Source organism: Chrysemys picta, chromosome 19 (assembly GCF_011386835.1).
Source record: "Chrysemys picta bellii isolate R12L10 chromosome 19, ASM1138683v2, whole genome shotgun sequence".
NCBI lineage: Eukaryota > Metazoa > Chordata > Testudines > Emydidae > Chrysemys > Chrysemys picta.
The window spans coordinates 23731689-23748595 of record NC_088809.1 but is presented as its reverse complement, the minus strand read 5'-3'; the positions used below and the strand labels follow the sequence as shown (position 1 = coordinate 23748595).

Below are 16907 nucleotides of genomic sequence, written 5' to 3'. Positions count from 1 at the left end.
GTGCTGCTGTTGTATCGCACTGCGCAGGAGAAATGCTTTCAGTTCCTTCTCGATCACCTTGGCCTGAGACGGAGCTCTGGCAGTTGTCCCATAGAGATTTCCTCAACTTTATCCTCTTTTCTTATTAATAGTTAGTCAGAGTATTAATGTTAGTTTCAATAGTTAGTAAATAGTAGTAGTATAGCTTCTTATCTCTTCTTTTTTTGAGAATTTTTTTTCTTTTATTTTCTCTTGTATTGCATTTAGATATGTACTACTTAGTTAGTAGTATTCTTTATGGGGAGGTTATGCCCGGTTCTCCTGGCTTCAGATGTTGTCAGTCTTGCGAGGAGGAGATCCCGGTCAGCGACTGGCACTCCCGCTGCATCTGTTGCCTCGGGGAATCACATGTTGCCTAGAAGTGCAACTGTTGTCTGGCACTGAAATCAAGAGCCAGAAAAACAGAGAGATAAAGCTTTGCCTCCTCATGATGGAGAGCTCTTTATGCCTGGCTTCTGACCCAGTCCACGGGATCCCCGCACTGTACCCGGTCTCTGAGCAAGTCTGTTGCCTCCATGGCTTCTAAGAGGAGGACACATGACTCCTCTCATTAACCCTCAAAGGAATGTGCCCCTGGCTCACCAGGTAGAGAATCTACCTCTAAATGCCGAGATTGTTGGTTTCTTCAGCTACCCCTGTGCCACTGGCTCTCCAGTTGGGTACCCACAAGGCTGCTGATTCTTCAGGTACCCAGGGCATGGCTAGACCAAAAGTTGGCAAAGCCTTGGGCCCAGAGAGATCATGGATATCGTTAATGGATGGAGGCTGCGAGAAGAGCTCTTCCTCTGCAACAAACGGCTCTGACTGCACTTCCCTCAGAGTGTGCAAGACCTTCAGTACTGTCAGCAACTGTGGTTCTCTCCAAACGCCGAGACCTACGGTACCGTTAGCGCCATTGGCCACGATCACCTTGGGGCAGACTACAGGCTCGGTACCAATAACACTCTTGGTACCACAGGAGTTGTATTTTCCCTGGAACCTGGCTGCATCTGAGGTGCCCGATTCTCTGCTGCTCCGTTGAGATGTGCTGTCAGTACAGAGAACATCAAGATTGCCTGAAGTTTGCCCAGTACCGATGGTTTCATCTCAGGTCTCTCCATGCTCTCCACCATTTCAGAGTGAGCTTGAGGAAGAGGATTCTGATGAAGATCTTACTTTGGTGTCTCAAGTGTCAATTCAGTGTTCTTCCCCTCACTCCTATAAAGGCCCCTTTCCAGAAGCCTCTGCTGAAGCTGCAACTGCTTGTGGCCCAGGATTGCCACCAGTGCCTCGTTGGTATGAGCACCCTTGGGTGTCTCCTCTTATGCCTTATGCACCTCCTCATTGGCCATATTGGGACCCTTGGGTGGCTTATCGCTAACAATTTTCCAGAGCATTGAGCACCACCTGTCATAGAGAGGGGCAATCTGCATCACCTCCTCCCTCCAGGAGACCTGACACTCAAGAGGAATCCTTTGAGGAACATGGCCAGCATCTCTTCGTCTCTGGATGAAACAGTCATGCCGCCTCCTCCTCCATCCCTGGCGGATGATTTTAAGCACTTCCAGGACCTGGTCAAGAGAGTTGCAAATTCCTTGCAGATTCCTCTTGAGGAAATGAAAGAGCCTCATCATAAGCTACTTGATATCCTCCACTCACCCTCATCGGCCCACATAGCCCTGCCTGTTAACAAAGCTCTTCTGGACCCAGAGAAGATCATCTCGCACAACCCAACTTCTATTCCACCTACATGCAGGAGAGTGGATAAGAAATATTATGTCCCAACAAAGGACTAAAATTTTTTTTTTCTATTCCCTCACCTAACTCCTCGGTAGTTGACACAGTTAATGAACATGGAAGGCATCATCATGCTAAAACCACACCTCATGAAAAAGACCATAAGGGTCTAGATCTACTGGGGAGGAAATCATAGAAAGTTAGGGTTGGAAAAGACCTCAGGAGGTATCTAGTCCAACCCCCTGCTCAAAGCAGGACCAACCCCAACTAAGTCATCCCAGCCAGGGCTTTGTGAAGCTGAGCCTTAAAAATCTCTAAGGATGGAAATTCCACCACCTCCCTAGGTAACCCATTCCAGTGCTTCATAGAATCATAGAATATCAGGGTTGGAAGGGACCTCAGGAGGTCATATAGTCCAACCCCCTGCTCAAAGCAGGACCAACCCCACCTAAATCATCCCAGCCAGGGCTTTGTTAAGGAAGGAGATTTGACCACCTCCCTAGGTAACCCAGTCCAGTGCTTCATCACCTTCATAGTGGAAAAGTTTTTCCTAATATCCACCCTAAACCTCCCCAACTGCAACTTGAGACCATTACTCCTCGTTCTGTCCACTGGTACCACTGAGAACAGTCTAGATCCATCTTCTTTGGAACCCCCTTTCAGGTAGTTGAAAGCAGCTATCAAATCCCCCTCATTCTTCTCTTCTGCAGACTAAATAATCCAAGTTCCCTCAACCTCTCCACATAAGTCATGTGCTCCAGCCCCCTAATCATTTTTGTTGCCCTTCGCTGGACTGTTTCCATTTTTTCCACATCCTTCTTGTAGTGTGGGGCCCAAAACTGGAGACAGTACTCCAGATGAGGCCTCACCAATGCTGAATAGAGGGGAATGATCACGTCCCTCGATCTGCTGGCAATGCTCCTACTTATACAGCCCAAAATGCCGTTCACCTTCTTGGCAACAAGGGCACACTGTTGACTCTTATCCAGCTTCTCGTCCACTGTAACCCCCAGGTCCTTTTCTGCAGAACTGCTCAGCCCCTATTCTGTAGCAGTGCATGGGATTCTTCCGTCCTAAGTTCAGGACCCTGCACTTGTCCTTGTTGAACCTCATCAGATTTCTTTTGGCCCAATCCTCTAATTGGTCTAGGACCCTCTGTATCCTATCCTACCTTCCAGCGTATCTACCACTCCTCCCCGTTTAGTGTCATCTGCAGTCTTGCTGAGGGTGCAATCCACGCCATCCTCCAGATCGTCAATGAAGATATAGAACAAAACCGGCCCCAGGACCGACCCTTGGGGCAGTCCGCTTGATACCGGCTACCAACTAGACATAGAGCCATTGATCACTACCCGTTGAGCCCGACGATCTAGCCAGCTTTCTATCCACCTTACAGTCCATTCATCCAGCTTATACGTCTTTAAGAATACTGTGGGAGACCGTATCAAAAGCTTTGCTAAAGTCAAGGAATAACACGTCCACTGCTTTCCCCTCATCCACAGAGCCAGTTATCTCATCATAGAAGGCAATTAGGATAGTCAGGCATGACTTGCCCTTGGTGAATCCATGCTGACTGTTCCTGATCACTTTCCTCTCCTCTAAGTGCTTCAGAATTGATTCCTTGAGGACCTGCTCCATGATTTTTCCAGGGACTGAGTTGAGGCTGACTGGCTTGTAGTTCCCTGGATCTTCCGCCTTCCCTTTTTTAAAGATGGGCACTACATTAGCCTTTTTCCAGTCTTCCGGGATCTCCTCTGATCATCACAAGTTTTCAAAGATAATAGCCAATGGCTCTGCAATCACATCTGCCAACTCCTTTAGCACCCTAAGATGCAGCGCATCCGGCCCCATGGACTTGTGCTCGTCCAGCTTTTCTAAATAGTCCTGAACCACTTCTTTCTCCACAGAGGGCTGGTCACCTCCACTCCATACTGTGCTGCCCAGTGCAGTAGTCTGGGAGCTGACCTTGTTCGTGAAGACAGAGGCAAAAAAAGCATTGAGTACATTAGCTTTTTTTCCACATCCTCTGTCACTAGGTTGCCTCCCTCATTCAGTAAGGGGCCCACACTTTCCTTGACCTTCTTGTTGCTAACATACCTGAAGAAACCCTTCGTCTTACTCTTAACATCCCTTGCTAGCTGCAACTCCAAGCGTGATTTGGCCTTCCTAATTTCACCCCTGTATGCATGAGCAATATTTTTATACTCTTCCCTGGTCTTTTGTCCAATCTTCCACTTCTTGTAAGTTTCCTTTTTGTGTTTAAGATCAGCAAGGATTTCACTGTTACCCTTCACCATAGTCCTAGTGAAATAGTGTTTCCTAATATCCAACCTAGAGCTCCCCCACTGCAACTTGAGACCATTGCTCCTTGTTCTGTCATCTGCCACCACTGAGAACAGCTGAGCTCCATCCTCTTTGGATCCCCACTTCAGGTAGTTGAACGCTGCTATCAAATCCCCCCTCACTCTTCTCTTCTGCAGATTAAATAAGCCCACTTCTCTCAGCCTGTCCTCATAAGTCATAGAATCATAGAGGTTTGGAAGGGACCTCAGGAGGTTATCTAGTCCAACCCTCTGCTCAAAGCAGGACCAATCCCCAACTAAATCATCTCAGCCAGGGCTTTGTCAAGCCTGACTTTAAAAACCTCCAAGGAAGGAGATTCCACCATCTCCCTAGGTAACACATTCCAGTGCTTCACCACCCTCCTAGTGAAAAAGTTTTTCCTAATATCCAACCTAAACCTCCCCCACTGCAACGTGAGACCATTATTCCTTGTTCTGTCATCTGCTACCACTGAGAACAGTCTAGATCCATCTTCTTTGGAACCCCCTTTCAGGTAGTTGAAAGCAGCTATCAAATGTGCCCCTTAATCTTATTCCTCTGCCTCCTTCTAACTTAGAAACACCAGTTTTCAGTTGTTAATGGCAAAGTACAATCATGAATTATACCAAGCTGAACTATTTTGTGGATCACCTGCTGACAGAGCCCAGAGAGCCGTTCCAGACAGTTATTGTGCAGGGCCAACTACTTGCCAGAACAGTCGTACAAGCCTCCCTTGACGCCACTGATACTGCTTCCTGTTTGATTGCTACAGTGTTAGTTATATGAGTCGCTTCCTGGCTCTAACTCTTTGGATTCCCAAAAGAGGTCCAGAATACAGTACAGGGCCTTTCTTTTGATGGATCTAAGTTGTTCGCAGATAGCACAGAAAAGTCTCTGCAAATATTAAGGCACTCTAGAGCTACCTTATGTTCTTTTGGTACAGGTCTGTCTCATCTTACGTGGGGGTTCCGTTCCGCGGTTAGCGCGTAAAGTGAAAACCGCGTATAGCCAAAACCCCATTGAGTTCAATGGCGGGCGAAATCGCCTGCACTACAGGTATAATATTAAAACTGTTGTTTTTCTCTTTTTTTTTTTTTTTGCCGACCGCCTAAAGTTGAAATTGCGCATGTTAAATGCACGTAAGATGCGACAGACCTGTATTTACACACTCACCTATAAGAGAAAGTTCAATAAGTCCCAGAGGCCCCAGAGATCCCACCCTGCCCAATTCCTTTCCTCCCAGAGGTCGTATGAATGGCACCAGAAGAGGCAGAGATTCCAGAGAAGGAAACAGTCCACTATCCACCTCCAAGCAGCAATTTTGACGGGTTGGTCGTGGGCTTAAATTACCATCGTCATCCTCTTCAGCTGCACCAATTCACCAGCCTTCCTCCCTTCGGTGACTGCCTTCAGCACTTCAGGCGGACTTGGGAGTTGATCACTGCGGACAAGTGGGGTTTTGTGATCATCTTCACAGGATACACTATCCACTTTACTACATTTCCATCAAACCTCCCTTCACTGTCCCTCTTCAGGGACCCCCTCACAAGAGCTTGCTTCTTCAAGAAAGAGACACTTTGTTACGCTTGGGAGCTATAGAACCAGTCCCCATGCAGCACAGAAGGAAGAGGGTTTATTATAGGTACTTCCTGGTACCAACACCTGTGTGAAGGCACAAAAATTCAAAATGGTGACATTTGCAGTGGTAATTCTGTCACTAGAGCAAGGGGATTGGTTCTCTGCACCTTGACCTTCAAGATGCGTATTTCCATATCGCTATCCACCCATCCCACAAACGATTCCTATATTTCACTATCGGCCAGAATCACCTTCAATACCGAGTGCTCCCCTTTGGCCTATCATCTGTCCCGAGGCTCTTCTCGAAAATCATGTCAGTAGTACCAGCGCAGCTCTGCAGGAAAGGTATCTTAGTATTCTCCTACCTGGACAATTGGCTACTGAAAGGCCATTCCCTGGAACTGACATCTTGAGCAACCTCCAAGGCCACAGATCTCTTCTTTCACTTGGGACTGCAATTGAACATCCAAAATCCACTTTGACCCCTGTGCAAAACTTCGAGTTCATAGAGGCACACCTTTATTCGGTAACAGCGAGAGCTTACCTTCCTCTGCACAGGTTTGTGGCCATTTCCAACATAGCCAACACAGTTCAGCTCAGCCCTCAAACTACAGTCAGGAACTGTCTTCAATTACTATAGCACATAGCAGCCACCACCTTCGTCACAGAACACACAAGACTTTGAATGCGCTTCCTTCAAGGGTGGCTCAAACTGTTTATTCACCAAACAGACACAGTTTAAATATGCGTCTTTCCATACCTACCTCTGTAAACCAATCCCTCAACTGGTGGAAGGACCATCACAATGTGTGCACAGGAGTTCTGTTTGCACATCCTTCCCCAACGGTCGTCATAATGATGGACATCTCTCTGTTATGGTGGGGAATGCATCTAGACACTCACATGACCCAGGGCAAGTGGACATCACAAAAGGTGATGCTGCACATCAACCTGGTCAGATATGCCTGTCTTCATTTCCTACCACTGCCCAGAGCAAACACATAAAGATCATGATGGACAATACATCATGCATGTTTTACAGCAGTCGCCAAGGAGGGGCAAGATCCCCCTCCTTCTGCGCCAAGGCTGTCAAGCTTTGGAATTGGTGCATATGCAACCAAATTGTCATCACAGCAGCCTGTCTCCCAGGTGTCAGAATGTGACCGCAGATGCATTCAGCAGGCACATCTTCGAAGACCACGAGTGGGAAATAGACCCCAGTAAATTACACCATGTGTTCTGTCAATGGGGACACCCCTCCGGAAGACTCCTTTGCCACAGAGTTAAACAAGAAATGTACCCACTTCTGCTTGAGGGACAGACTGACTCTCCAGGCCCTGTGGGATACTTTTCACATTCAGTGGTCATCAACTCTCCTGTGCGCATTCCCACTGACTCCCCTAATAGCCAAAGCTATGCTCATAATAAAGAAAAATAAAGCCAGAGTCATCCTAATAGTGCCAACCTGGCCCAGGCAAATGTGGTTTCCTTACCGGACACAGCTGACCATTTTGCTCTCCGATCATTCTCCACGCTGCTCCTCATCTCCTGTCCCAGGAAGGCAGGCAGATTCTTCACCCCAATCTCACAGTGCCACGTCTCTGTGCATGGTTGGCCGATGGCTAACAGGACTAGAGGCAACCTGCTCAGACAACGTAAAAAGAATACTGACACATAGCAGGAAACAAGCTACTCACAGCATGCACTCTGAGAAATGGACGAGGTTTGCCAGTTGTTGTGACCTCAGGCATGCTTCACTGATGACCTCATTGCTTCCGGATATACTGGACAACCTTCTAACTCTAAAAATCTCGGGACTATTGATGAGCTGCATAAGAGTCCACCTGGCAGCAATCACAGCTTTCCACCCCCCGAGAGGATTATTCTGTCTTTGCCACCCACAGTGAGATTCCTCAAAGAATTGGAAACAGTCCAACATCCTACTCCAGTATGGGACCTCAGTCTGGTCCTTAAATGCCTCTCAAGGCCACTGCTCCATTTGTCAATGAAAATGGCATTCCTGATAGGCGTCACGTCAGCACGATGGGTTGGAGAAATGGGGGCCCTGGTGGCATGCCCCCCTTTCACTGTATTTTTTTAAGGACGAGGTCACACTGAGGCCCCACCCCAAATTCTTACTCAAGGTTTCTTCCGAGTTCCATATCAATCAGCCCATTCACCTGCCTGTCTTCCACTCCAAACCACATCTAGGTAACCAGGAGGCACTTCTGCACACCCTTGACGTCAGGAGAGCCCATGCCTTCTGTCTGGATAGGACGGAGTCCTTCAGAAAGACCCACAGGCTGTTTGTCTTGCTAGCAGATAGAGCAGAAGGGTCTGCAACCTCTAACCAGAAGCTTTCCAAGTGGATATCTGCCTGCATTGACTTTTGTTACGAATCTCACAGTATTCAACCACTCATTCTACAAGGTCCATTGCCTTTTCTTTGGCCTTCCTTAAGAATGTGCCCATTATTGAGATCTCTAAAGCTGCTACTGGGGACTTACCTCAGTTGGGGTTGTGCTTGGAGGCCAGCCCAAGGAACCACTGCTGTGGCTCCGCTGCCATTTGTAGCGTTGTAGGCAGAGCTAGTGTGTGTACGTCTGCCCCCCTAGGGAATGATATCTCTCGCTGCGGTGCAGACATACCCTTGGAGCAGCCTGGTAGCTGCTCTAAGTTGTGTCAGGGCTGGCTCAGCTCCAAGAATAAGGGCATTGTAACTTGCTCGCTGAACCCCTCTGTCTTTCCAGCACTGAGTGGAGCTCTGATGCAGGAGAGCAGCTAGTTCAGGGAATGGTCATCCACCAATGGGGCTGGGAGAAAAGGGTTTGAGATTCATAATTAAAAGGCCCTTGATGGAGGCCCTTGGAGAGTGAGAGTGTTTCTGAGGTAGCAGCAATCTGATTCATGCTTTCAATCTGTGGAATTTCTTTTAGCAGCTGGGGGGAGGGGTGTCTCAGAGGAACTCAACACTTATTGTGTACTAATTGGGAGACGAATGTTCCCTAAACTGAGGATTTTGTTATGCTTTGCAGTGTCTTGATTTTTGGTTAATGAAAATGCTGATATGTGGTTTTAAATCTCTGTTTGCTCTTTTCCTTGCTGACAGAATACCTTGGATTGCATGCAGGTACTGAGATAATTGAGCAGGGCGTTTTCCTCCTGCTGCTGCTTAACTCTGACTATTGTGTGGGGTGTATGTTAGACACGGATTCCTGTCATGTTCGTATGGTGTCAGCTTTAAAAAGTAGAGCTAAAATAATTCAAAGGGTGCTACTGCTGCTGCTTTGATAGAGCAGAGCATTTACCTTTTCTTTCTCTGACAAAAATCCTACACAATGGCTTGGTTGTTTTTCAGTTTTTGTGAGCTTTTCCAGGTTTTCTATTTTTTTCAGCTTCTCTGGCTTGGTTTACATGCAGAGTTAGGTTGACATACAGCAGCTTATGTCAACCTAACTATGTCAGTGTCTACACTACAGCCTTGCTCCCGCCGATGTAAGTGCCCTCCTACACCAACATAACTCCACCTCCACAAGAGGCGTAGGGCTTATGTGGGTGTAGTTACGGTGATCACTGTGTTTCTTAAATCGGCTGTTGGCTGTCTTGTCAATTTCATGTCTCCACTTGAGCTGTGAAATTGACAAGAAAGCCACCTCTCTGCTCCTCAGATGGGCTGCTGCCTGGTCTTCACTCCAAGCTGGGCTGCCACCCGATTCTCCCTGCTGGGAGCCATGCTGCCTCCCTGGGTCTTGGCTCCCTGCTCCTCCAGTCTGACTCCAGGCACGGCTCTCCCTGCCTGAGTGCTGTAACTATATAGACCTATGATTTAAGTATAGATCACACCCTAGAGGAGAAGGGGAATTGGTGGGATAACTTATGTTTACAGATAAGGGGTTAGCTAATGGGTGGAATCAGCAGTCTTTGTGCATGGAAGAGCAGGGAAAAGGCAGAGGTATGAATAGTTAGCAGTCTTTGGTTTGTTAGAATCTAAAAACTTCTGTAAGGTGGGCAGGGCATCAGATCACCTGGCTCAGTGCAAAGCTGACTAGCTCTCATTTGTTAGTCTTAACAGTGTTGAATAGCCTAGGGGTGGTCTCTCATGCTTACTGTATTAAGTGTGAAAGCTGTTGATCCAGTGATGCGAGGCAAGTAACAGAATGGACTCAAGTGCTGCAAATGGTTAATTCCTCGGAAGTAAAATGCAGACATTGTCAGGAGTTCATTGAATCATAGGGCGGGAAGGGACCTTGAGAGGTCATCTAGTCCAGTCCTCTGCACTCAAGGCAGGACTAAATATTATCTAGACCATCCCTGAAAGGTGTTTGTCCAACCTGCTCTTAAAAATCCCCAATGATGGAGATTCCACAACCTCCCTAAGCAATTTATTCCAGTGCTTAATCACTCTGACAGGCAGTTTTTCCTAATGTCCAACCTAAACTGCCCTTGCTGCAATTTAAGTCTGTTGCTTCTTGTCCCATCCCCAGAGGTTAAGAAGAACAATTTTTCTCCCTCCTCCTTGTAACAACCTTTTATGTACACCTCTACCCCGATATAACGCTGTCCTCGGGAGCCAAAAAATCTTACCGCGTTATAGGTGAAACCACGTTATATCGAATCTGCTTTGATCCGCCGGAGTGCGCAGCCCCGCCCCCCCCGGAGCGCTGCTTTATCTCATTATATCCGAATTTGTGTTATATCGGGTCACGTTATATAGGGGTAGAGGTGTACTTGAAAACTGTTATCATGTTCCCTCTCAGTCTTCTCTTCTCCAGACTAAACAAACCCAATTTTTTCAATCTTCCCTCATAGTTCATGTTTTCTAGACCTTTAATCATTTTTGTTGCTCTTCTCTGGACTTTCTCCTATTTGTCCACATCTTTCCTGAAATGTGGCGCCCAGAACTGGACACAATACTCCAGTTGAGGCCTAATCAGCGTGGAGTAGAGCGGAAGAATTACTTCTCATGTGTTGCTTACAAAACTCCTGCTAATGAGTCCCAGAATGATATTTGCTTTTTTTGCAATAGCGTTCACTATTGACTCATATTTAGCTTGTGATCCATTATGACCTCCAGATCCCTTTCCGCAGTACTCCTTCCTAGGCAGTCATTTCCCATTTTGTATGTGTGCAACTGATTGTTCCTTCCTAAGTGGAGCACTTTGCATTTGTCTTTATTGAATTTCATCCTATTTACTTCAGACCATTTCTCCAGTTTGTCCAGATCATTTTGAATTTTAATCCTATCCTCCAAAGCACTTGCAACCCCTCCCAGCTTGGTATCGTCCACAAACTTTATAAGTGTACCCTCTATGCCATTATATAAATCATTGATGAAGATATTGAACAGAACCGGACCCAGAACCAATCCCTACAGGACCCCACTCGTTCTGCCCTTCCAGCATGTGTGTGAACCACTGATAGTTACTCTCGGGGAATGATTTTCCAACCAGTTATGCACCCACCTTATAGTAGTTCCATCTAGGTTGCATTTCCCTAGTTTGTTTATGAGAAGGTCATGCGAGACAGTATCAAAAGCCTTACTAAAGTCATGATATACCACATCTACCGCTTCCCCCCATCCACAAGGCTTGTTACCCTGTCAAAGAAAGCTATCAGGTTGGTTTGACATGATTTGTTCTTGACAAATCCATGCTGACTGTTACTTATCACCTTATTATCTTCTAGGTATTTGCAAACTGATTTCTTAATTATTTGCTTCATTATCTTTCTGGGTACAGAAGTTAAGATGACTGGTCTGTAATTCCCTGGGTTATCCTTATTTCCCTTTTTATAGATGGGCACTATATTTGCCCTTTTCCAGTCTTCTGGAATGTCTTCTGTCTTCCATGATTCTTCAAAGATAATTGCTAATGGGCTCAGATATCTCCTCAGTCAGCTCCTTGAGTATTCTAGGATGCATTTCATCAGGGCCTGCTGATTTGAAGATATCTAATTTGTCTAAGCAATTTTTGACTTGTTTTTTCCCTGTTTTAGGCTCAATCGTTCCTCATTTTCACTGGCATTCACTATGTTAGATGTCCAATGAGTTTTAGATCATTGAAGATCTCCTGGTTAAGCCAGGGTGGTCTCTTATCATACTGCCTATCTTTCCTACACTGTGGGATAGTTTGCTCTTGTGCCCTTAATAATGTCTCTCTGAAAAACTGCCAACTGTCTTCAATTGTTTTTCCTCTTATACTTGCTTCCCACGGGAGCCTACCTATCAACTTCCTGAGTTTGCTAAAGTGTGCCTTCTTGAAATCCATTGTTTTTATTTTGCTGTTTTCCCTCCTACCATTCCTTAGAATCATGAATTCTATCATTTCATGATCACTTTCACCCAAGCTGCCTTCCACTTCCAAATTCTCAACCAGTTCCTCCCTATTTGTCAAAATCAAATCTAGAACAACTTCCCCCCAGTAGGTTTCACCACCTTCTGAAATAAAAAATGGTCTCCAGTACATTCCAAGAACTTGTTGGATAATCTGTGCCCTGCTGTGTTATTTTCCCAACAGATGTCTGGGGAGTTGAAGTCCCCCATCACCACCAAGTCCTGGGCTTTGGATGATTTTGTTAGTTGTTAAGAAACTGAATGGAAAGGTCTTGTGCTCATCTGAAAAAGGACAAGAGATTCAAATGTATCATTTTTAGAGTTGGTCAAAAATCCGAATTTCTTTTCTACAGAAAATTCCAGTAGTTTTCATTCCAAAGTGTGATGAAAGTTTGACATATCAAAAATGTTCACAGAATGGAAAGCTTTGAAAAATATTGATTCAAAATTTTTCATTTTGATGTTTCTGATTTAAACTAAATGTTCAGAGGGGAGACTGTAGTGCCTCATGTGTAAGGCTACGTTTTAGTCACAGACAGGTCACGGTCGGTGACAAAAACTCATGGCCCGTGGCCTGTCCATGACTTTTACTAAAAATACCTGTGACTAAAACTTGGGTAGAGGGGCTGTCCGGGCCCCGCGGGTGCTGGTGGAGGGCAGCCTGGGTGCTGGGGGGAGGGCAGTGTGCGGCCCAGGATCCCTACTGGTGCTGGAGTGGGGGTGAGCCCCGTGGCGCTAGGCCCAGGACTCCCGGTAGTCACGAAAAGTCACAGAATCTGTGACTTCCATGACCTCCATGACAAACTCGCAGCCTTCAGCCTTAATCATGAGAGACATAGTCCCACAGGGGGCCCCAGCCAATAGAGAAGAATAGATGTAAGGCACCCAAACGACAACTCCTCCCATGAGGCACCACTGCCTCTCAGGCAGACCCAGATTAGTGTTGAACTGACCTGAAAAATTAAAAATTTGGGGGAAATTGGAGATTTTCTTGTGGAAACTACATTTTCTGTTGGAAAAGTATTTAGACGGGACATTCCTGACAGGCTCTAATACGTTTTGTTTGTTTGTTAGGAGTTAGGGGTGTTAAAGGACAGGTGGTGGTTGGTTCCTGGAAGCTGTGTGGGCTTGGGGCATTGAGGGAGTCGGGTGGGGGAGCTGCAGTAGGTTATGTTGGAGGTGGGTTATGTGTATTTTTAAACCCGTTGGGGCAGGCGCACAGGAAGGGGAGGCACTCTGGGGCCAGAAGCCAGGGGAGTGCAGGTGACCCTCAAGTGATCCTCGTAGCCCCCACATCTCCCTCTGGAGAATCACCTCCTCTGCTTTCCTACTTCTGCTGCAATCCACAGTCCCCCATGGAAAACAATTCCGGGAGGTGGGTTGTGTGACATCAGTGGGGCGTGTGCAGGTTCTTGGATAGTCCAGGGGCCTTGATGCTTTGTTGCTCCCTGGAGTCTCTCACTCGTGGATGAACTTGGCCCAGGAGGGGAATGTTAGGGCTCCTGTCCCCAGTGGTTTGGCGGGGAAGCTGCTGGAGGCCTCATGTGCCAGGGAGGCTCCCTAGATTAGCTAGGTCTGGTGGAGTCCCTTTTGGAGATATGACTTTGATGTGAAAAGCCTTCCCATCTTCCCGATCTCAAAGGGCCTTGTTTGACTCGCCTCTGGCCCCTCCTACATTTTCTCCTGTATGGGAGTGAGTAGGGGAAATTGCAGGCCCAAAGCAGCTTTCCAGTGATGGCTCATCTTGGGTTTAGAGTGGAACCAATCCTAAACTTGTCTGTTGGGACTGGGATTTTCAAAGGGCCTATGGCCTGGGGGCTGCCATCCCCTACTGATCATCTCTGGGATCTGGGCAACTCCATCCTTTCATCCTCTGAATATCCCAGCTCCATTACATGGAAGGACACAGCAAAGACCGCTGCTATTAGAGCCTTGTCCCAGTTCAGGCCTGTGTTTGTACCTCACTTTGCTTTGCTTCCCTGCCAGGCCCAGGTGAGAGATCTGGAGGATCAGTGCCGCAGCCACATCGAACAGTTCAGCCTCCTGTCTCAGGAACTCAAACGATTCCAGCTACAGACAGGAAAGACTGGCCCTCTGACCTCAACATTGGTGACTTCTGAGCTCCCGCTTATGCCCTGCTGTTCCATCCCTCAGTCCCAGTGCCGCCAGTGGGAGAAGGGTAACTGCTGCCAGAAGTGGATGAGTTAATACATTGTCTGTTGGCTTCCTTGAGTGCAAATAGAACCAATTAGGATCAATAATGGGAATAATTTGCTCATCTCTTTAGTTCCTTTTAAAACCCCACTAACATATGTCTGAGACTGACTTAGAGTTACACATACTTAACACTTCAGTTGTTAGAGGGAAATATTCCACGGACACTTTATATTTACAAAGGGGGTCTTTAATTCCTAGCCCCAAACTACTAAACATTTGCTTGGAATAATTTCCCAGATAATTAGGTCTATGCCCAGCAGTAAATGGTGTTAGTTGGGGAGGAGGAGGGTACAATAGCTAACAATGGGGGAGGGAAGGATAGCTCAGTGGCTTGAGTATTGACCTGCTAAACCCAGGGTTGTGAGTTCAATCCTTGAGGGGGCCATTTGGGGATTTAGTTGGGGATTGGTCCTGCTTTGAGCAGCGGGTTGGACTAAATGACCTCCTGAGGTTCCTTCCAACCCTGATATTCTATGATTCTCTAAATGCAAATTTCAGCACAGCCTTGGCTCTGGAGCCACTAATGATGCCTCCATAATATTTGTGTTTAAATGCAAGGTAACATGCAAGCAGATTGAGGGAGAGCATCTGGGCCCTCTGTAAGGATTGCAGGTGCAAGCCCTGATCAAATGCTGTCCTCATCCATTGAAACAAATTACCAAGGGATGAGGTGGATTCTCCATCCCTTGGAGCTTTAAATTGAGCTTGGGTGTCTTTCTCAAGGATACTTTCTAGTTCCGCCAGCAGTTGTGGGCACTCTGGTGACACTTTCTGGCTGGAGTCATGCAGGAGGTCAAATTAAATTATCATAATGGTCCTTTCTGGCCTTGTAAATCTATGAATTTATGCACTTTAGGCAATCATCAAAGCAATTTCCTCAGCTGTGCATCTTGTGGACTCTCTCTGTGAGGGATGAAATTCACCCTTGTACAGAGGATCTTCACAATACTTGTGCACCACTTAAATCACACTTAAGGCATCATAAATTTGAGCCGGGCAAAAAATCGTCTTTGGTTGCTGGCAATTGAAAAAATTGAAGAAAAGCTTTATTTTGGGTCAAATGAAAAATGAACTTTTTCAAAGTTTGTAGTGAATCGAAAAAGTCCAAGAACATTTTGAGTCAGGTCTAACAAAATGTTTTGTTTGCTCTGATTTGAAAGCTTTTGTTTCAGTTTCACCATTTCACTGAGAGTGAGGGAGGAGGTGATGGTGCGCCTTGCAAGTCTTAGCCTGGAATGTTTCAGCATTACTGAAACATTTCAATTTTTCGATGGGGTGGAAATGGTTTAGCAAACTCTGCACAAAATCACAACTGGTTTAGGGTTGACTGAAACGGCATTTTTCTGCGAATAAACTATTTGCCAAAAATTTGCCCAGCTTTACTTCGGTCCTTGTGTTGTTCCTGTGCCTAGGGGCAAATTCATCCTAGCGGTGCAGAGTTCCATGCAAACCAACAGAAGACAATAACACTGTCCTGGTGTCACTGATAATTTTGCTTGCATTACTGGTGCAAAGGAAACTAGCTTGGCTCCCAGAGGAGCCACATCTGGGTATGGAAATTGAATGGTGGGCCGTGAATGCCCATGAAATTGGGGGTTGGGGTGCAGGAGGGGGGTGCGGGTTCTGGCTGGGGGTGCGGGCTCTGGGCTCGGGCTTAGGGGTTCGGAGGGTGGGAGGGGGCTCAGGGCTGAGGCAGGGGCTTGGGGCACAGAAGGGGTTCAGGGGTGCAGCTCCCGGAAGCAGCGGCATGTCTCCCCTCCAGCTACTATACGGAGGCACGGCCAGGCAGCTCTGCCCCGTCTGCAGGTGCCGCCCCTGCAGCTCCCATTGCCTGCAGTTCCCAGCCAATGGGAGCTGTGGGGGCAGTGTTTGGGGCGGGGGCAGCGTGCGGAACCCCCTGGCTGCCCCTACGCATAGGAGCCAGAGGGGGACATGCTGCTGTTTCTGGGAGCTGCGCGGAGCTGCGGCACGCGTGCGTGGAGCAGCCCCCGACCCTGCTCCCCGGCTGGAGCGTGGGAGCAGGGCAAGCCCCAGACCTTGCTCTCTGGCTAGAGCTCGAGGGCCGGATTAAAATGGCTGGCAGGCCGGATGTGGCCCACAGGCTGTAGTTTGCCCCCCCCGCTGACCATTGATTTATGTAGGCCAGATAGAGTCCCTAGTGCAGTGGTTCTCCCCCTCTTTACCATTGTGGGCCACATATGCTGCTCTCCATATGTTATGTGGGTCGCATCCACACAATATATATTCTTCTTTGAGTGCTTGCGCATGCCGATTCCAATTAGGTGTGTGTGCGCCACGTGCACAGTTGTTGGAAGGTTTTCCCCCTAGCAGCACCCGTCATTTTGGCCGGGGAGTCCCCTGGGTTGGCGCCTTCATGGTGGTGAATATAGGTCCCTGCCAACCTGCCGTTTCTTCAGTTCCTTCTTACTGCCAGTGACATTTGTTGGAACTGTGGTTACTTGCCTTAGTAAGTGCTCCCCCTAGTGTTTGTATTTAGCTCTCTGTAAATAGTTATTCCTTAGAGCAGGGGTGTCAAACTCAATTGCACAGGGGGCCAAAACTCAAAACTCGCGGGCCGAACAGTATAACCATTTATTTAACAGACTAAATATTTATGTTTTTTAACCATTAATATGAACCAAAATACAGGATATCATTCCAAAATAAATACATTTCAACTTAAAATATTTTGCTCTTCATAAAA

The 16907-nt window shown here is 47.1% G+C and overlaps 1 protein-coding gene across 31 annotated transcripts in view; it reads left to right on the top strand.

The window, feature by feature from the left end:
* The window catches only part of TSPOAP1 (TSPO associated protein 1), a 174121-nt gene that overhangs the window by 80117 nt on the left and 77097 nt on the right, over positions 1–16907 (top strand). For 23 of the 31 annotated variants that reach the window (XR_010593833.1, XR_010593832.1, XR_010593831.1 and 20 more), the window contains exon 12: positions 13973–14189. Coding sequence is in view for 23 of the 31 variants with exons in the window: in XM_065573150.1 (XP_065429222.1) it covers positions 13973–14189 (217 nt within the window). In the remaining 8 variants the exon portion in view is untranslated. The remainder of the gene's footprint in view (positions 1–13972; positions 14190–16907) is intronic. The other 8 variants (XM_065573152.1, XM_065573148.1, XM_065573147.1 and 5 more) reach the window with 1 other exon arrangement.